This window comes from Pecten maximus, chromosome 5 (genome assembly GCF_902652985.1).
Source record: "Pecten maximus chromosome 5, xPecMax1.1, whole genome shotgun sequence".
In the NCBI taxonomy this organism is placed as follows: Eukaryota; Metazoa; Mollusca; class Bivalvia; order Pectinida; family Pectinidae; genus Pecten; species Pecten maximus.
Window position 1 is genome coordinate 36,878,264 of NC_047019.1, and position 22,796 is coordinate 36,901,059.

The following is a 22,796-nucleotide window of genomic DNA, read 5'->3' on the forward strand; positions in this document are numbered from 1 at the left end:
TATGTACACTTTGTTCTATACATACTATATACACTTTGTTCTATACATACTATATACACTTTGTTCTATACATACTATATACACTTTGTTATATACATACTATATACACTTTGTTCAATACATACTATATACACTTTGTTCTACACATACTATATACACTTTGTTCTATAAATACTATATACACTTTGTTCTATACATACTATATACACTTTGTTCTACACATACTATATACACCTTGTTTTATACATACTATGAACACTTTGTTCTATACATACTATGCACACTTTGTTATATACATACTATATACACTTTGTTCTACACATACTATATACACCTTGTTCTATACATACTATGAACACTTTGTTCTATACATACTATATACACTTTGTTCTATACATACTATATACACTTTGTTCTATACATACTATATACACTTTGTTCTATACATACTATATACACTTTGTTATATACATACCATATACACTTTGTTATATACATACTATATACACTTTGTTCTATACATACTATATACACTTTGTTCTATACATACTATATACACTTTGTTCTATACATACTATATACACTTTGTTCTATACATACCATATACACTTTGTTCTATACATACCATATACACTTTGTTCTATACATACTATATACACTTTGTTCTATACATACTATATACACTTTGTTCTATACATACTATATACACTTTGTTCTATACATACTATGCACACTTTGTTCTATACATACTATACACTTTGTTCTATACATACTATATACACTTTGTTCTATACATACTATACACTTTGTTCTATACATACTATATACACTTTGTTCTATACATACTATATACACTTTGTTCTATACATACTATATACACTTTGTTCTATACATACTATATACACTTTGTTCTATACATACTATATACACTTTGTTCTATACATACTATATACACTTTGTTCTATACATACTATATACACTTTGTTCTCTACATACTATATACACTTTGTTCTATACATACTATATACACTTTGTTCTATACATACTATATACACTTTGTTCTCTACATACTATATACACTTTGTTCTATACATACTATATACACTTTGTTCTATACATACTATATACACTTTGTTCTATACATACTATATACACTTTGTTCTATACATACTATATACACTTTGTTCTATACATACTATATACACTTTGTTCTATACATACTATACACTTTGTTCTATACATACTATATACACTTTGTTCTATACATACTATATACACTTTGTTCTATACATACTATATACACTTTGTTCTATACATACTATACACTTGTTCTATACATACTATATACACTTTGTTCTATACATACTATATACACTTTGTTCTATACATACTATATACACTTTGTTCTATACATACTATATACACTTTGTTCTATACATACTATATACACTTTGTTCTATACATACTATATACACTTTGTTCTATACATACTATATACACTTTGTTCTATACATACTATATACACTTTGTTCTATACATACCATATACACTTTGTTCTATACATACTATATACACTTGTTCTATACATACTATACACTTTGTTCTATACATACTATATACACTTTGTTCTATACATACTATATACACTTTGTTCTATACATACTATATACACTTTGTTCTATACATACTATATACACTTTGTTCTATACATACTATATACACTTTGTTCTATACATACCATATACACTTTGTTCTATACATACTATGAACACTTTGTTCTATACATACTATATACACTTTGTTCTATACATACTATATACACTTTGTTCTATACATACTATATACACTTTGTTCTATACATACTATATACACTTTGTTCTATACATACTATATACACTTTGTTCTATACATACTATATACACTTTGTTCTATACATACTATATACACTTTGTTCTATACATACTATATACACTTTGTTCTATACATACTATATACACTTTGTTCTATACATACTATATACACTTTGTTCTATACATACTATATACACTTTGTTCTATACATACTATATACACTTTGTTCTATACATACTATATACACTTTGTTCTATACATACTATATACACTTTGTTCTATACATACTATATACACTTTGTTCTATACATACTATATACACTTTGTTCTATAATATTGTATACACTTTGTTCTATACATACTATATACACTTTGTTCTATACATGCTATATACACTTTGTTCAATACATACTATATACACTTTGTTCTATACATACTATATACACTTTGTTTCTCACATACAAAATACAATTTCTTCTACACTTTTGCGTAGTATCTTCCCCAGTATAGGAAATTTGTGAACTTTGTTAAGTGTTAATAATGACAAGAACTTTGATGCTATGTTAATTCAGCACACTGTCTGGAGATCTTATTGAAATGTCGAAAACTATTCAATCTAGAACCTCTTCAGTAACACCTTTTTAACTACACCCAGAATTCGATCATTCACCTCCTATTTGATGTGCAATGCCTTCTACATTGGTTTTCATTGCTAGTTCGTAAGGCAGTTTCTTCGATCAATGATATAATTAACGTTATCAAGGCCCAACACATCTTTGCATTGCCAGCTTGATAAAATATTGCCTTTCTATTCTTAAAGTAGAACATAGGTTTATGTTTTGTTTACACTGTATGAATTATTCCAACAAATGTAATACAGCGTCATTTAATGTGTCTATAAAACAGTGAATATGTATTAACATTAATGATAATTATTTTATGGTCTTTCACCAAATGAATGGTTAAACAGTGGTATAGAGTGATAGTGGTAAGCTGACACAACATTACCTAAGCTTAATACAACATACTAGATTAAACAGCCGTCTTTACGGAGTGAAACCTTCTCGAAACTGGAAAGACAAATCAGGGGTACAATGAATTGCCCACATTATTGATGATGGTCTTAGTTAGCATGAGGTGCGTATTCCGAACACACCGGCTTTCTAGGACTTCTCGGACGACTAAATGACTGCAAGATTGAACACTCGACGAAAATATATAATCTAATTACAAAATATGTAATTATTTGCATGTAGCTGCAATGGAGAGGATTTTGAAATAGGTAATCTAGTACATTTTAAGAGAAAATGAGTGCTTGCTCCAAAATAGAAGCAATTTCCTGTTAAAGTCATCTGGATTATATTGCACCTTTCCACTCCACTTTAATGGTATCTCAGAAGTCTTTAATGTATGCTGGGCCTTCCCAAACATATTCAACGCAGGTAATTATATTGAATTTAACCAATTCTTCAAACAATCACGCATCGCTTGTCTTTATTACGTCAATAAAAGAGTGGCTGTCGCAAAAATAAGTGTTCGTTACTACGGCTTATCAGCGGGCTGTTTTGGCAATCTCCTTGATTAAATTTTTGAAATTGAACGCTGAAAAGAACGCATGGATCAGTCGGTTTTAATTCCGTTTGAAGACATTCATTAGACGTGGAACTAACATAGAGTGAAGTTTGTAGAGGCTGTTGTTTAATTATACACACAATCACCTGTCGTGTGGGGAACGTCAGGTACACCTCCACGGAGATTGCTGCCTTGATCCACACTGTAAGGACACGCGCTAGGGATATACCTTGAATAACAATTACTCACAAACTTGGAAATCTGACCTTTAAATAAATAAATTTGTTGGAAGTTTGTAAAATATAATATCTTCCATATGTTAATTTTAATGTAATGTTGTATGAATGTATTGCTGATCCCTTAATACGAACTCTTCCTTTATCTATTTTAGTAATAATTATCAAACTATTTAACTGCGTCATCGCCTCATTATCATTTTATGCATCAACTGACGACAGGGACCTCAATATCCTAAGGTAGAGCCATAAAATGATTTCATTGTTTTACTGTAGTTTATCGTTCTATGTTATGTCGTTGAAAACACATCATGCAACTTGATTACCCTACCGCTTTGACCTACCTGTAAATACAATATGATTGAGAATTGTATATCGACCAGCTTGACGGCATGACTTCTTCACAGTATTCGTCAGTCTGGTCGGTATGGGGAACAATACGATATGGATAGCAAGTTTTTATCACGTATTTTTATGTCTCGTAGGGTTATTTATTGTCTCATCTTCTGTATTTCATTAAACTGATCTTTTGTAATTCAACCCTCTTGTTCTGCACATAACATGAACAGCAATACTCATTCCAATATGGTTTTATGCAAAGACCGACAATACTGAGCTCATTTGACAGAGGTGCATTAGCGCTTCTAAATGATTGAGCTATTAAAATATCCACAAAATATGATTTATTTTTTTAACAAATCTTTACATTAGAAATCACTTCTGAAAGTTATTAAAGAGCTTGATACTGATTTGTTGGAGAAGACTTCGTCATGCCCAGGGGTATACTATCAACGGTTTTGTGTGGTTCATTTATCTATCATTTTAATCTAATACATTACTTATAAAGTGATTCTGAAGTATAATTATAATAAACAGTACCTATATATCACCAAGTTGTGAAAGAAGTGTACAAAAGACAAACAATATATTACAGTAATATCGTCTAAACAAATTTAGAGGAGGATCCTTTAAAACCAACACGAATTAGACTGCTACTGTTTCGTCCTTGTAGGACTCGTCAGTGATGCACTTAAGTCCTAGTGTTGATGACAGGAGGCCACCAAAACACTCGAAAAGAAAGAACAAAATCTGAATTCATAAAATCTTATAATTCTCAATAAGTTTCATCATCTCAATATTGCAATTCAGAAGAACATTAATCGATATTTCGATGTTACCTTGTTGAATAGTTTACATATGTGTGTGTTTGTGTTTGATGATCATGTATTCGTAAGTCTGCAGATGGATAACGTTCATCTGTTATCAAGTGTTTTATTGTGTCTCTAAATCTACATCTTTGCACATTTTATCGATCGGGTGAAGCATTTGCCTCCATTTCTTCTGTATACTGAAACATTATTTAAGAATATATATCATGGGACTGAATCTTTGGGAAAGTTCTCACCGATGTTGGGGGAAAGTAGGCATTCCTGGTGTCGTTATCTCCATGGTGATGTGTATGCGTCATCATTTCACCATTTATCAGCATCACTCATGACAGACTAGCACTGGTTTAGAACATTTGAAACCTAGTACTTATAAATCTTCTTTGGTATTCTTACTGAAATGTTATCTACATCTACATTCATTGGTTCGACGAAATCAATAGGAATTAAGTAAGTCAAACCATTACTAAGGCGGTCTATAAAGTACTTTGGATCCATTGACTTGTGAGGTTATCTGAATAGAGTTGTTTTTAATAAAAGCGACGCATATTAGTCAAAACGACTGCGTTCGTACTGATGAGGTATGACATAATGTACATAATAAGTTAAAGGTTGACACTTATCAGATTTTAAACTAAAAGTATGCTGACAGTGAAGACACGGACAGAATTGTCATTTCCCATTAAAACAATAAAACCTTCGTTAAATGTATACGACACCATCTGTATTGAAATTATTTAATTGACACGTCATGGTTTCATAGTCAATATACCAGGATTTAATTCTACGTTAGTGAGCGGATCGAAAGTTTACTGGGCGATATCAATCAAGATGTCACATCGGTATTCAGCACTCATGTTAAGCTCGTGAGGAACATTGTGGTGGTATTATCTATGTGTTATATATATTCGATAGATGATTGAAACTTTAACCGATAATTCAGTGTAATCTGTGGCTGAATGATGGATATTTTGACGAAGAAGTTTGCTGACTTTATTGAATCCGCTGTAATGTTATAAAACCTGCCAGAGATAACATGGTTTTATCTACAGGATGCTGAAATTGCTTCATCAATCTCTCGATAAATCCCGCATTGGTAAGACTGGACTCCAGATATACAACAGTGCCACCATATAAGTACACAAGCAGTCGAATTAATATTGGGTCGTTCCCAATGTATTACAGCGAGCGGTTTGTGTGTTTGTGCGTGTTCGTCCCAATCAACGTTAGCCAGATATTAAATCTGGCCCCGTCACATTTGGTGCCAAGTTCACAAGTATACCGGAGTGCTTATAAGTGCTCCATATCCCATGGTATCCCGATCGACTTCTACATTAGCTCCATTCGGTGCCAGGGTTGAGGCGTATTGTTGGTTACTGGTGTCACAGAAGTATCCGTAGTGACAGTACCTTCCTATTACGTCTGTACAGGAATTCATCAGTGCCTGTTAGTACAGGGTGTCATAAATGTGTCTTACGCGTGAAACGTATGGGACCAATCTGTGATGTCCGGGACATTTCCTGTAGTGACTTCGTTCTGCTGTGCCTCTCTCGACAACTTGTCCAGTGAGTGGCGGTCCATTACTGTTCATCTGACCAATGTGTAGCCGTGTAAAGACGGACACTCTCGCTAATACTAACTCTTCCTGGCCATCGTTCACCATCAGCCGGCGGCTAAAAGCTTCTCTAATTGTTTTTGTGCCGCACTGCTTTTGATATTCAATTTGACAATATTGGTTTGTCAATCAGTTCGGGCGCAGAAAGCCTCTATCGTCTGTAGACGCAAATCGAAAATTTAATACCGGTCCAACCATTTACCGGGAAGAAGGAATTATAAATATATCTAATGACTCATTTAGGCTTCATACGCATTTGCGATTTTGTTGCAAATTATTGAAAATCAGAAATCAATATAATGTGTTTACGGTTGTGGTGGATTTTTCTCCGACTTGCATCGTCTGTGACCGTAGGACGAACATCGACGTTTGCCCTCACTTTCTCCAAACCCTGATCTGAGGGACGCCTCTCAGATTGCCAGTCATACACAGGCCTGACTCCTGATGTCACTCTGAGAATTATTCGTTTCAACTATAACGCACCGGAAGTGCCAAAGAGGAACCACCGGATGTGAGATGTACGCAACATGTGGTTTGGTGCAATTCTGATAACCTTGACCTCTCTGGTGGTCACAACATGTTCTGTGGTAAGTTGTCTTGTTTATTTTTGAATGGTGTGATTTAAAACTATTTATTGTGTCTTATGGATGAGTAGTAGTTTTATATTTCGTCTAACATTTCCATGCAAATCTTCCTTTATCTTGTGAAGAGAACTTGATATCTTTCTTTGATCGCGCATCCGTATCTGTCTATCGATTTCGGTGTTTATATTTCTTATAGAACGATTATGTATACACAAACATCTTAATCGGTATCTGTATTTTACTGGTGATTGTGAAAAGTGAGAATTTGATAAAAAAAAAAAAGATTACAAAAATGTTCATGTGAAATTAAATACTAATATTGACAAATATTTGTCAATCTCATCCTTTAGCATTAACATTATCTTTTTTCTATGCATGTATGACTACAGTATATGGTAGATTATAATGATATTGTAATACCAAGCATACAGTTGTATTACAGTACACAGTGTTGTCATATTTTACAACTTGCATAGTTCTGATAGTAGTATAATACTGCACAGTCATGTTGGTTTCGATGTACTTTTTATATACTTGGTATATTTCATAACAACTTTGTATTTCAATACAAGATATTATACATTGTAAGATTACAATGACTGATTGTTTTAGCTGTATGGTTAACCTACTGTTAGGTTACACTGGTAATATTCATTAACGCAAAATTGTTAACCTTCTGTTAGGTTTGGTTGTAAGGGTCGCTATGACTAAATTCTTAATTTGCTGTTAGGTTACGGTGTTAATGTTCGTTATGACTAAATTGTTAATTTACTGTTAGGTTACGGTGTTAATGTTCGCTATGACTAAATTGTTAACCTTCTGTTAGGTTTCGGTTGTAATGTTCGTTATGACTAAATTGTTAATTTACTGTTAGGTTACGGTGTTAATGTTCGCTATGACTAAATTGTTAACCTTCTGTTAGGTTTCGGTTGTAATGTTCGCTATGACTAAATTGTTAATTTACTGCTAGGTTACGGTGTTAATGTTCGCTATGACTAAATTGTTAATTTACTGTTAGGTTACGGTGTTAATGTTCGCTATGACTAAATTGTTAATTTACTGCTAGGTTACGGTGTTAATGTTCGCTATGACTAAATTGTTAATTTACTGTTAGGTAACGGTGTTAATGTTCGCTATGACTAAATTGTTAATTTACTGTTAGGTTACGGTGTTAATGTTCGCTATGACTAAATTGTTAATTTACTGTTAGGTTACGGTGTTAATGTTCAATATGACTAAATTGTTAATTTACTGTTAGGTTTCGGTGTTAATGTTCGCTATGACTAAATTGTTAATTTACTGTTAGGCTACGGTGTCGTTACTACTACTACTAAAAAGTATTACCTTTCATCTCTCATTTACACTTTATTGTCTATACAATTTTTCATTTAGCATTTGATTCACCGGTGTCGCAACAGGTATAAGAGTAATACACGGCATTGGCTGCGGAATTATATAATGTGGCACCAACAAACATTTACATTGAGATTCCATGTCTATATCAAATATTCTCTTGTGATGCTGTGTATATCCATGTTTTGACAGGGATTTGAACGTCACGCGAAGCTGTTTACAGTAGGGTGTTTGACGGTGTGTCTTTTCATTGTATTGTAGAAATAAAAATGTTTGTGTATTGTGAAAACTTTAAGGGGAAGACACGTAACATTTTGGTACAGGAGGTTTTTTTTATGGCTGTCATTTCCATCTTCCTCGATTACAACTTAGTATTTATGATCGCATGAGTGACAGATCGCAATGTTACGGGTAGATGAGAAAGACATATCAGAAGGCTTCATTGGTTGAGTTCACGGAAGTGACGTAAAATGTGTAACAGTAATATCACTTTTCAAAATAAGTGTTTAAACATGTTCTGTATTGTGCAACTATATGCTGCTATATAAATTGTATTTAATGATCTACAGCTTCCGTTTAACATTCTAAATGAATAGAAATGACACAGATAACATATATTTTTAACATTTAAATAATTAACATTGAAAAATGTATTTGCATTCCGTCTCTTGACGGATTCGTTAGTGAATTTAGTAGTTATTCATTGTTTCACTCCGAGCAGGACATCACGGGACCCGCAGTGTTATGTGTAACAGCAGTTTATCCTAATGATGCAATTGGCAAAGACAGGTTTATCGCGTACAACAGAAACTGATACAAATTGCCACTCAGAATTGGTGAGCACGATAGATTGAAATCAATCCGCTGTAAAAAAGAAAGTTCAATGTTTAAAGAATAACAATGATGTATGCTTTCGTAGGCTTGTCGTTTTCACTTTGCTCGGCCATCATTCCCAAAGGAAATGTACGTCGGCACGCAAAGCATGCCGTCAAAAAGAACAAATAAGATCTACGATGTCCTTAACTAGCGGCTGCAGGTAACGTTGTTATGGACAGACGTTAACGGAAGAGGATTTCTATTGGACACAAGGGCAGATAATTCCAATATATCAAACGAGATTACTGCCTTAAGGAAATATATGGCTCGTATATAACATGCATGTACTAAAAAACTGTACAATATACATATTACAACAATCCCGTCACAAGAATGATGAATGTGTCATCATTTATGACATGATTACATGTACAATTAGGATTCTTTATTCCTAACGAAACTGATACAGGTTTACTCTCCTATAGATTTTGAAGGATTCCTTATTCTATACGCAACTTGTATAGGGTGACTCTCTCCTATAGATTTTGTAGATCCCTTATTCCTGATGCAACTAATACAGACTAACTCTTTCCTATATATTTGCAGAGTTCCTGATTCTCAACACATCTGATATAGAATGGCTCTCTCCTATAGATTTTGTAGAATTCCATATGTCTAGAAATGCTTACTTCTAACACGGCTACTGATGGTGTTTATTGTGCTATTCGTGTTTCTTATGCTACATCCATTTTCATTTTCAACATACCTCCGATACGTGTACTCACCTGTGATCCTTTGAATAACCAGCGTTAATGCATTGAATGATACGTGTGCCATCTGAACTTTACAACACAAAACATTTGACTTCATCATAGTCCTTATAAAATAAGTATGTCTGTTTTATGTTTCTATTTTTATCGCAGGTAAAAGGTGATACTTTTGTTACGGTAATGTGTCGGTAGGTGAAAAGTTTGTTGCTGTCTTCGACAGTTTTTGGTAGGACCAATAAATATGAAAATATGCCTATAATGATATATGCTTGGTTTATAAATCAAGATCATGCTAAGTCGTTAATTAACCAGCATGTATACGTATAACACCATCAAATTAGCTTGAAAAGGGCACAACGTGTACCAATATATAGACCACAAAGCTTGATTGTTAATTATAGACTATTAACAAGTTGAAGATTTCAATGAGAGTCAATACGCATCAGACATTCTAATAACCAGTTAGAGATAATTGTTTTTTTCTGGGAGTAAAGGAAGTTCTCAAAGCTGTGCAATTGAAACTGTCTCGGCGAAAACAATTTACATTTTTTTGTAAAGCAAAAAATTAAAATATTTCTTCTTATCTTACAGACTCTGGTAGAAAATTACAGTAATCCTAGTAAACACTGAGATGTCTTTGATTATAGGTGATCGTAATGTCAGTTTAAAACTGTAGTGTAATAGACATGTATAAAAATTACAACTTAACTGAAATACTAGATATATGACCGAACGAGGACGTGCAGTAGAAGCGTGTAGCCATGCAGTAGTCTTTTAATGGTATTGCATGAATGTATATTTGAAGAAGATAAACATTCCTGCAAGGATATTCCACAAACGCAAATTAAACATTGTATCGATACCGTAGTGTTTGTTCACTATCCCGTGGCAGGAGATATGTATTCATACTCTGTATAAACTAGCATTTACTGAGAACTGGGATTATATCACAGACAATGACAGACCTGCCAACCCTGTCGGCCCATCAAAGTACAGGTTTGTGGCGTCCGAGGCGTTGTTTATGTCTTTTACTGAGGCTTGGAGAGATTTGGTAGCGTCTCCTTGGAGGTTTAGTGTCGGATCATGATGGATGGGGATAAACTTCGACCCAAGAAAACATTCGGCACCAAGGCCTCCCTGGTCCATTAGTTGCTTTTGTATGAGGCAAGGTGTACGAATTCATAGTCATAGTGTATACTACACGATCTGTTTTACAGAACATTCTACACACAAGGCGCAACTAGAAACAAAATACATAGGCTGGAGAGTCTATATAATGTAGAAATCATATACATAACTGGTGTGCATACGCTACTAGACATATATAAATCAAACACACTCGAAAAGTATTAGAAGATTTCTTTTTCCCTTTGAATACACATTTTGAAATATCAAAGCATAAAGCGAAAGATTACTTAATTTGAAAATGATATAGTTCTATGGTGCAAAGTTTAAACGAAATGACATGCAAAAATAAGATTCATCCGTTTTGTAACATAGTACATTATTTCATAATAACAGCAGAACAAATAGCTTCCGCAATAACATCAACCAATATGAACAGTAACACTGAAGGTACATGAATAGTACAATTTCATTGGAGGAGAGATCGAATTTGAGTCATTTTGCCATGACGAAACATTTGTTCTACCGTACGAATGGCTTGCTGAATGAACTATATATTGCCATACCTAGTAATTGGCCAGGCAGTCCCTATATATTAAAGCTCTATGTTTGGACGTAATTACAGCCGGACTGACCCCTGACATTATAACTAAAAATAAGTAGAGGCAGCTGGGAGGGTATGTACCGGTAAGTCTAGTAAAGTGCTTCAAAATTGGTCGAGCCGTTGGCGCTAATTACTATTTTTAACGAGAGCTCGAAGGCTTCATCTCGTCTTACCAATCTTCTCGTACGTCAGGAAAAAAGGATACATTTGTGCCTTGTTCAATAATATTCCGAAATTCCTTAACAGTTTAATTAGATTTGTTAACATTTCGATATTTTCAAAATGCACCGCTGTTTTTAAAAATTATTTAAAATTAACATGCTCATAACATTCGCATCTAATTAACCATTAGAGCCTCATCAAAAGCAGTTTGATATCAGCCACTGATACATAAACTGTAGGAGTGGAACTATTCCAGGGCAGCAGACACATATTTTACCTTAAAAGATCATGTATTCCAATGTTTTTTTTTACAAACGTCCCTTGAATTGGACATTTTAACAAATAATCCATCAAAGACTGCTTTTCGGTGAATTTAGCAAACGGAGATTTACTATTGCATGTTGTTTCACAGAGTTAACACAAAACTGGAAGAATATTACAACTGGAGGATTTGTTAAGAAACTTAGAGATCAGAGACGAACGGTCTGCTGATAAAAAGACCAAGTCACTAATGTCTGTACGGGCATGTTAAGAGATTACTGAAATATTTGGATACAGTTGCTATATCCATATACATGTATACCGATAATGATATAAAATCTGACACAAGTAAGCTTTATTTTGTGAAATATAATAAACAAACATACTTTAAACAGGGTGATATATGAAACTCAAAATGCATTCATAACGTATACACAAAGTATTAAAGAGACATGTCAATAGAAGACAAATATGTTATTTACTTACAATTGCATGCAAATTATAAATCGTCTTTAAACGGTAAGATAAGACCATGTGTCCAGAGAGGGTAAGCGTCTTCTTCTACGTCGATGACGGCAAAGTTTATGTAAATGTAGGTCAAACACAGGTCGTGTAACTTTCTGAAATCGACGATGTCGGTGGTGACTACAGAACCACCACATATATATATGGATACGCAGCACGTCGAACGTCATTTCGAACCGAACCAGGAAATTAAGTATTTTCCAATAAAATATTGATTATGACAGTCATATCACTATAACATTTCCAGTTATAATCGACAGCTTTCAGAGAAATCTTGAAATTTCGAACAAGATCGTTGATTTCGAATCAACTGACTTAACAGGTCGGGCGTTTTACAAAAACTAGGGCTGCGCTATACACGAAACCGAGAATGAGGCATAAAGGCGTAACAGGGAACATGTTTACGCATATTGATGTTATATCAACTCAGTTATATAAATGGAATCTCTGCAAAACAAATTATTTTGTTAATTGGTTTCTCAAAAATAAAAAAAAGTTAACGAAAGTTGTATCGCTGGATGACCAACAAACGTGTATGATGAAGGCCTTCTTGTGGTATGCATCCCTGTGTAAGAAAACAATTCCCGTTCTTTCTCCATCATCAAACGAAAGAAACTCTCCATTTTGTACAATATTATACTGTCATATAAAGGATAGAATGGTCAATTGTAATCTATGATTAAAATATATTTTACATTTACTAAACAGTTTTGTATAGGGAAATGAACACTAAATATATATGTATTGCAGCTGTACCGGTACGAACTAAGGGGCTACTCGGACGAGGACAAGACTTGCTGTAATGGCACACTGGCTTTCGCCAGCAATATGACACATATGCCGTGCTCTAGCATGCGTTGCTGTGACCGGACGGAGATGGTCGCTGTTGTACCAGTCAACTACGCCCTCGGCTTTGGTTTTCGGTGTTTGGTATGTCATAGTTTTTCATATCCTATAAGTTGATAAAAGTGATAATTAATTGACTAAAGTACTTTTACATATCCATGTTGATCAAATAACATCTTACAATAAAGTTTGAGACTTCGTTTCTGTTACATTCAAGTCGATATAATGAACCAAGGTTTTCCGGTCTTCACTAAAGGAATTGCGCTGCTATTTTAAAAGTACTTTTACATGGAAGTTGTTGGTTGTTTATAATCTTGGGCCCCAGTATTTGTTATTATTGTTTTATGATAATGGTTTTATCATGTTTAACGTTCATAGTCGCCCCAAGTTCTGGTATAAAATGTAATGAAACACGCCGTAACATGTTAGTTCCCGTAAACCGATGTTTTTCGCTTTCAAATTCTTTGTTCCCACATACCGTACATTGTATGTGGTGGGTTTGGTCATGTTAAATAGTACTCATACGGACTTCCCTTATTGTCATATTCTCAAAGAAACAATAGTAAACGTCAACAAGCCAAGGCCCATTGACAACGATTTCAACAGTTCGCGAGAATAAAATTACTTTTTTCGTTTTTATGGAAATCCGTTTACCTATGCTATGCTTTAGAACATGAAAGTAAAACGTTATAGAACAATACTTGTTATACAGGTTTACTTCAGTTCTCATTATTTGTGTAACAGGCTTAATTGAAAACTTACACATTCTGATTAAGGTGATATCGTCTTGGTACTTCCTGGACAGTCATTAACACATTTCGTTATGAGTTTGTCGTGTATTATGTGTTAGTTTAAAAGTGTTTATGAAAACGTCCGATTCATTTCAGAACAATCTTATCACTAATATTGTGGCATGTGAACTTCCGAAAGTTTAAAGCAGCAGATAAGAATTCCTAGACAGAAGTAAATCAATTTCCAAGGACATCTCTGCAAAATGTTACTGGATAGGGAAAGAAAAGAATATTTCAATTATCTGTGTTATGAATTATTTGCAAGGTTTCTGGAACGTCGAAATGTCTCTAATAGAAAAAGGAAAATGTGGTGCCCGAGTACGGTAGCCATCATAATAATCGTGAATTAGGATTATGAAATTGATACCAGAAAAATAAGTAGCGCATATGTTTAAACGCTTCCTATCTGGGATACATGTATGATTGTCGCAAATATTACAATATCACAACAAAGACAAATTCGAAAGAGATATTTGAAAAAATAGAGAATAGGACCAGGTGCTCGGGCTCTTCAGCGATTTTAAATCATTGATTCAGATTAATCTGGCTTGTGACAATGCAAACATTATGACGCAATATTATATCTTCGTAAATATTTTACTAGCTAAACTTTATCATGCATCCATCACTGCCGCTGAGGATCATACCTGTCAGACAATACGGAACAGTTGCATAATGCGCCGTCTTCATTAATAGACATTCCATGTAAAGATTCATTTCTAATTTCATATTAAAAGTTTTGTTTTGTCTTTTTTTTTTTTCTTTTTTTGGGGGGGGGGGGGGATCCCCTTTTTTAATGTTTGTCCTTCGTAAAATCCTTCTTCGGTGATTTTTCTTAATTTCAAAGGAACTGGCGTTTGACAGTCGTGTAAACACATAATTGTGTTCCATATAGAACCATCATAATTCTCTTCACACTTGGAATGATGCTGACAGTATGAAACCAAAGGCTCGTTATGTTCAGTGTCATCCAGAACTAGATCTTGTCATACTTTACACATCTCCAGAGCTCATAGCGCTCTGTGGCGGCACATTCAATTCTGCTCTGTTATTCCATAAAAAAACTTTCCTGTGATGTCTTAATGGAAATATTTGCAACTTTTAAAATGGGTTTTGTATTTTTTGCACACAAAATGTCCTTGAAAAACGAAATATGGAACTGTTTGGAATGGGTGTCATATTCCTTCGGCATTGAAACGTGTTACATTTTCAAAAACTATGTTTCGTACCAATCATTCCATTTTAGACATTACGTTACTCCATCAGACGGCAGAATAGGAAATTATTTTCAACGGGTAGTAGTAGTTACTCCTCTCAGTGAGTGTCCAGAATGAACCTTCTGTACCCCACCATGCTGTAGAACAATATAATATTTAATTGTGTTTATTTCTCCGTCTGCTTGTGTGTGGAATAATTGTATTGGAGTCCAATATTTGGGAAAAAAACAAAGGAGGGAGTAAAGTCGGTAAAAAACCAATACATGATACAACATAGAATTCAGGACCCAGCTGTTTGAAAAGGCTCATCGCAGCTTAACAACAAAATCCCAATAAAATAATTTCTTGTAAAACTAGCTTGATAAAACAAATCGTGAAAGTCTCTTCCTTCCTGTCTATTTTAAGGAACATACATATTTTGATGTAAAAGAAAAAAGATAATTCAGTAATAAAGTGAATGGATAAACGTATCACCTTTTGAATTACTGACCCCGGGAGGAAAAGTATCATGAACTCGATGATTTTGTTATGCAATTACGTTTCTACAGTAGAAGAGGGCATGGATGTAACACTACCATGGCCGAATTTAAGGTCAGGATGACGAGAATGAATGAACGGTAGCATGTAGAACTGTTTGCTTCCCTGGTTGGAAAATATGCTTGTTATTTTTACAGAAAACCTGGCATCTAACATAAATCTAGCTTAACAAGCAAGTTTCCGTTTTTCGTATTGGTAGAAATCAATAATTAACTTAATTTGATTGGGAATTTATAATTTTAACGTACATGTATTATCAATGTTTTTTCTGTGGTATTTCAACAACGCGTGAAATTGACTGTTTACTTATGGATTGTTCTAAAGACACGCAATAATGAATTGGCATATTTTGAAACCGAAAACAGAGTTAGACACAGTAGTATTAAAAAATATAATGTTTCATGCAATGTTTTCGTCATTCTAGGGCTCTTAAGTGATGATAAGGGCTTAATATGTTGATACATAGCAGATATCAAAAAAAAAAAAAAAAAAAGACTTCGGAAAGATTCTAGGAAATGTCAAAATCTAGATCTGGAGGTAAAGTAGCCTTATAATGCAATTGGATTATAAAAAAAACTCGTCTAGTAGAGTGCGTCTAGTAGCGCGGTAAGTAGCGCGGTAAGTAGCGCGTCAGGTACAAGTCAAGAACCGCGATTTAGCGACACATAAAGTCGATTCCTTTGAATGGTCGTTATAGAAATATCAAATACTTTATCTGGATGTAGTTCACTTAAGTTACCACCGGAGTGTCCATTACGTAATAGTAGTTCCAGAGGCGAGTCGAGACAATACTCATTGTAACGGATGTAGTGGCTACATAAATCACTCGTCAATCTCCAGATCATCCATTTTGTGGATACTTATTAAGCCGAACATGTTCCCTGCACGTGACAAACCATATATCATAACGTCACGTCGTTCATGCCACTTTCCATGCCCATTAAATAACCATTTACTTGGTGTGTTTTTTCAACGAAATTTACGTAGGCTGAAAATAGAAAAGATAATGTCGATTTATGCCTTTGATGAACGATTTCAGATCAATGGTGCAGATACTACATTCAATAAATAAGCAAAAACTGGTTTAGGTGTGACAACCTGGATCAATATTTCGGGTTTGAGATTGATGGTAGTGAATTTATGTTTGGGGAGATTACACTAGTTGTGATGTTACCACGAGAGCATGCAGGATCTGGTAGGAATTCAAAAGTAAAATGGCGGACGGCGGTATAGGAACCATTTCCTTAATTATATCATGCGTGGCGGTGAGGCGAGTGTGCGGGCTAAATATTATTTCCGTAGTAATAGAAGAACAGTCAGCCTCGCTATCTTTTAGAACTGATTTCATGCCCGACATCTGAAGTAGCATAGACCCTGTCTGTTTGTTTGACATAAAAAAAAAACTCGTTTGATATGATGTCAGTCATTTCTATGTTTTTCTTATCCTAATCAATATCATTCGCTGATGTGTAAAAGTAATTACAGCGTGTATGCCACTAAGCTAACCTTACTTGGATCTGAGATGCTACAGTAATACCCACTGAAAGCTATTTACTCAAATACGGGAAATTGATATGCAATGTAATTCTATTTTCTCCACAAAAATAGCATAACCCGCTTTCAATTGTTTCTTCCAATTGTTAAACCTAATCCAGTTTTTCAAATTGAAATAAGGATGTATGGTGTTCGGTAACAACAATGTCTCTGGGCTACTGTTCCCTGCGTGTCGTCCGTGTTAATGAACACCTGGTTTCTGGTAATGGAGAAAAGCTTCACTGTGCGCTTTTTGATGTATACAGAATACAGTTACCAAGTTAACACTACCGTGGGTAAGGAAACACATAATAATGCATTGACATACCAGCACGCTTGTCAAATTAACTAAGGAGAAACTGCAGAAATATGTTGTTCCTCTGTCTTTCTGTCTTTCTGTCTGCCTGTCTGTCTGTTTATCTGTCCTTCCAGATTGTTTTTAATCTGCTTTAATTTCTTTTTTCTCTGGTTCATTACCATAATCACGAATGTTGTTGTGTGTGAGCATTAGGAAAAATGTTCCTCTATTCAGGCGTTGGTATTGTCTGTTACAATGAATGTTCATTTTATCACTTCCTGTTACTAAATATGATTTTTAACCATATTCAGTCATTTTAGTTTTTCTGTGGCTCTCTAGGGCAACATTTTTACCCATGTTGTAAGTTGTTTAGCAGTGGTGTCTTTTGTTACACACGTGTTTTGGAGTTTTACTTTTTCCTGCCACATGGAAATTAATAGCGATAAGGCGGGGTCCTTTCTTTCTTACTGTCAGTGATTTAGCTGTGTGCTAATAGGATATACCAAACATCATATCCTAACTTTAACGAAAATAGAATTAATCCGATGTCAACATTTTTGAAATATAACACTGTTAACATTTTGTAAATACAATTTCAGATTACCCACATCGATATAATAGTATTACCATTAATTGAATAATAAATCAATCTCCTTGTATAACGTTGGAGTATATAACATAGACATGCGTGTACCTATGTGTCAACCCGTCTTCCCATTGATATTGTTCGCATGGAGACGGCGCTGAATAATTAGAAGTGTATACATTTTCTATAAACAATTGTGATCTGTGATCATACATCTTTAAATAACTAGCGTTTTAAATATACCAACAGAAATGTTTATGTGACAAGATGATTTTCAATATCAAGTGGAGTGTTTGTATATACCGTTCTGGTATGTCAGTGGTAAAAGTGATATCTTCAAAATGCAAATAATAAGTACTATCCGTATCCTTTACATGTCTCATTATTCATTTAATTGGATGAAATTAACATAAAACAGATATAATCGCGAGAAAATGGAAATGGGATATCATGGAAATTTCATAGAAGCCATCAGTGAATGGCATTAGTTTAATAGATGTTAAAGTGGGCAGAATTCCTTTTTTATACAAATATAATCGTTACTGGGCTATGTAGCCTCCGTGACTTGGAATGGTGTTTCAGCAACATTTCTAATGAAATATTGTACCAAGGATATTACAATAGGAAGCAGAATTAGCAAAATTCGTCTTTGTTGTATTATTGGGCTATAGGGACAATGAATCTGTCGATAAAGATGTTGACAAAGACGTTTTATTGTAGTCTATACGAATACGTTTTCTCTGTAACGGTCCCAACAACAGGACACAGATCCTCGCCAAGGAATGGTCAACTTGATTCTTCACTGTATGATCTATTATTGGGACAATACACTCATATCGATTTCCTTGCCTTATTTACATACAAAACATTTAATACTCCTTTTTAAGTATAGTTTAATTATGTTTCTGTATCGTTGTAACTGTAATCTAAATTTTACAAGAAGTATGCCAGGAAACGTTGACTAGACTCAGTAACGGCTCTGTCCTTGTTGTGCCGCATCAAGAAAGCACATAGACCCATCATCTTGGTTTTAACTCACCCATGGGGCTTAATGGCACTTTTATTTCCAAGCCATAAAACTAAAGTTTCCAATTTAATCCGAAGTTTTTGTCCAATTACTTGGAAAAGCCTTCGTTGCCCCTTCAGAAGGTGAATCTCAGCGGAACATCCTTGGAATATAAAACATCATTCTTGTTGAATTTGTTTTTTATACAAAAAGTCACGATTCGGATTATTGACCGGGATATACGGATGTATTTTACTGAACATAATAAAAACAAAATATAAAACTATAATAACACTATCATTAATATGGTACTGGAGGTCAGCATTGGCACTATAGACACAGTATCATTTGAACACAAGTTCATGTGTAAGGAAAACAAAGGTCAATTATCTTAACTCAAATTGTCTCTATACAAGGCAAAGTAAGGTAAATTATCCTAACTCAAATTGTCATGATACAAGGATAAGCGAGGTAAATTATCTTAACTCAAATTGTCATGATACAAGGAAAAGCAAGGTAAATTATCTTAACTCAAATTGTCACTATACAAGGAAGAGCGATGTAAATTATCCAAACTCAAATTGTCATTATACAAGGCAAGGTAAGGTAAATTATCCAAACTCAAATTGTCATGATCAACGGCAAAGCAAGGTAAATTATCTTAACTCAAATTGTCACTATACAAGGAAGAGCGAGGTAAATTATCCTTACTCAAATCGTCATAATACAAGGCAAAGCAAGGTCAATTATCCTAACTCAAATTGTCATTATACAAGGAAAAGCAGGGTCTATTATTCCTAACTCAAATTGCCATTATATAATAAAAAGACAAAGCAGAACCAATAACATCCTAAAACTAATTTAATGACGTCGAAAACTTTCAATTGTCAAATGAATTATATATATATGATTAGTTTAAATGGAAATGAAGATCGTAAATTGGGTATTTCATTGAAATGTATCTTGAAACTTCCCTTACCTGTTGACGAAAAGAGGCATCTCAATAGCTATGTAACGCAATGTATAACAAGCATATCCTCGCTATCACTTAGTCGATCCTATATATACACTGTGCATGGCCATATCTTAAGTAAATCGATTTTTGTTCAAGTTAACCTTTGCTGTTAATGAATTAGGCTCGTATCGGATTTCAACGTAACACGCAGGATTTCGTAAAGCAAATATGAAACTTCCTGAATAAAAACCTTTGTGTCATAAATCTCCGAAGAATTTGTATTTTTGAAGAGGCCTTGAAAGTATTAAAGATTTTGTTTATCTATTTCGGTTTTTCCTTTTTTTATTTCAGCCGAGGACCAAAATATCAGCAAGATGTCTCCACCATGGCCAGACGGTGGTGTCGTCCAACGAGACATTTATAACATACGAGGCCCGAGTATGCTGTGAGGGAAGCAAATTCAACGTGTTCATCAACAAGGACGATGTGGCACTCACCATAAAGTGCATGATGCGAAGGTGACACGCATGAATACTCCTTCATAGGGTACTTAGGAAGTGACATAGTGACATAATCATGTTGCTGTGGTATAAAGTCTTATTGGCACAAATTGAAAGCAGTCGATAACAGCATCCATAGACAAAAGTATGCACAGTCTTCTCATTAGTCTTTGACAACTGTTTATTTAACAGCAATGTTTCCACAATCACTCTATTAGTGTATCACAAATCTGTATGAGTCACTGTGTCTATGAATACAGTAATATGGCGTAACATACCACGCCATATTTTTGCGCTCATTCTATCCCTTGTTTGTAAAGCTAAGATGGTGCTTATTATAACCAAGGTCAAAGAAATGGGCAATTTCTGCACGGACATCAATCAGACAAATATCCGACTAAAGCTACTGATTTTTCATTACCAACTATCGAACACCTGGTCCTGCCCAGCCTGGCAACAGCACAGTGATCGATGTATAGGACATGAGTAGATGGCATGTCTACATCACCTGAAGGACATATTCCTAATGATAGACTTTTATCATGCTGTTACAGCAGGTGTTTTTTTATATCCATGATATTCTCCCATTATTTAAAACCGTGTTAATTACTATATTTGGTATCGACACAATAAAATAATATAACAGCCGACATAACAACCGATGCTGGACAATGCTTTCTTCGATTTCCGAAAAACTATAATGTGCAATTGTAAAATCGCTTGAATTTAATTTGCCTACCATGGGAGACGGATTACGTGGCAGGAGTGTGGCGAGGACATAAAGTGTATGTTGCGTTTCGTTATTGACTGTATGGGTCTAGTGTAATGCAAATAAATCCTCTCCAATCTATTACGGGTTAGTGGCCCCTATTTGTGGTCCTGACCACGTGGAGAGGATGTATCGGTATAATTACACAGCGCAGACACTCGGGATGACAACTCAAGGACAGATTCTCGTACCCTAAGTATAATCTCATTAGGGGTCAGTAATGGACAAACATTGGTCAATTTGTCAATAACAACAACTAGATTATACCAGCACGGTGCTTCCTGTCCTATGTTTTACTATTCTTCATGATGGCAGTATTGTATGTTCTTTTGCAGACAGATTACCTGTATGGTTTAATCAAAAATTGTGTAATTTTGTATGATCCTCCGGTTCGACAGGCATTTCTGCACCAGTTTGACAGGTAATGATTATTGCATCAGATCGACTTTATCAGCTTCATATGATTCAATATATCATGCATAGCTGGATAATTACCATTTATTTATAGATATATAACTTTTAACATGAATGGACAAGATAGAGGTGTATCTGTAGACTGTGTTCACAATGTAATTCCCCGGCAGAAGCCATTAAATGTTTGATAGACTCCGATAATCATTGCCAAGAACAAGACAATCCAATTAGTTAATATCCTCCTTTATGTTTACCTCGTTAATTTCCGAATTGGTATCTATTGAACGGGTACTTTTTGGATATAATTCGCATTTGCTTGGATCCAAAAAAGGACGTAGTGGGAACATTAAGGCCAGTAGAACCACTGCCTTTTAGACCGATAGATTTACTACACTGGAGACAATCAGGTGACCCAAATGTAGCATTCCGCTCGAAAATTCAGAAACATTACGTTGTGCTTAACGCAATTGAGATGTAAAATGAATTGGTATGATTGAAATAAAACGGAATTTCCCCTATGGGATCAGTCGATTTGAAGTTGGTGTTTGTTTCGTGTATTTATTTTACGAATTTTCTGCAATCGGACTTTTTTTTAAACATTTTAGTTGTGCTTTAGTAAAATACAATTCAAATGAAAATCATTCAAGATTCAATTCTATTCCGAAATGTTTTACATTTTTTCAGATATTTGAAATATTCATTTAA

General features: G+C 34.4%; 1 protein-coding gene across 1 annotated transcript; it reads left to right on the forward strand.

Moving 5' to 3' along the window:
- The first annotated feature begins 6,171 nt into the window (after positions 1-6,171).
- LOC117327940 lies at positions 6,172-22,631 on the forward strand. Its single transcript, XM_033885191.1, has 3 exons — positions 6,172-7,026; positions 13,390-13,569; positions 20,760-22,631. Exons 1-3 carry the CDS (start codon positions 6,967-6,969, stop codon positions 20,928-20,930), a joined length of 411 nt encoding a protein of 136 aa, XP_033741082.1. The 5' UTR covers positions 6,172-6,966; the 3' UTR covers positions 20,931-22,631.
- The last annotated feature ends 165 nt before the right edge of the window (positions 22,632-22,796 follow it).

Excerpts from the sequence above, each read along its gene's own strand:
- LOC117327940 (XM_033885191.1), top strand. The coding sequence starts at position 6,967 with ATGTGGTTTGGTGCAATTCTGATAACCTTGACCTCTCTGGTGGTCACA. Across the intron at positions 7,027-13,389 it reads TGGTCACAACATGTTCTGTG|CTGTACCGGTACGAACTAAG; the intron begins GTAAGTTGTCTT and ends TATGTATTGCAG. Across the intron at positions 13,570-20,759 it reads GCTTTGGTTTTCGGTGTTTG|CCGAGGACCAAAATATCAGC; the intron begins GTATGTCATAGT and ends TTTTTATTTCAG.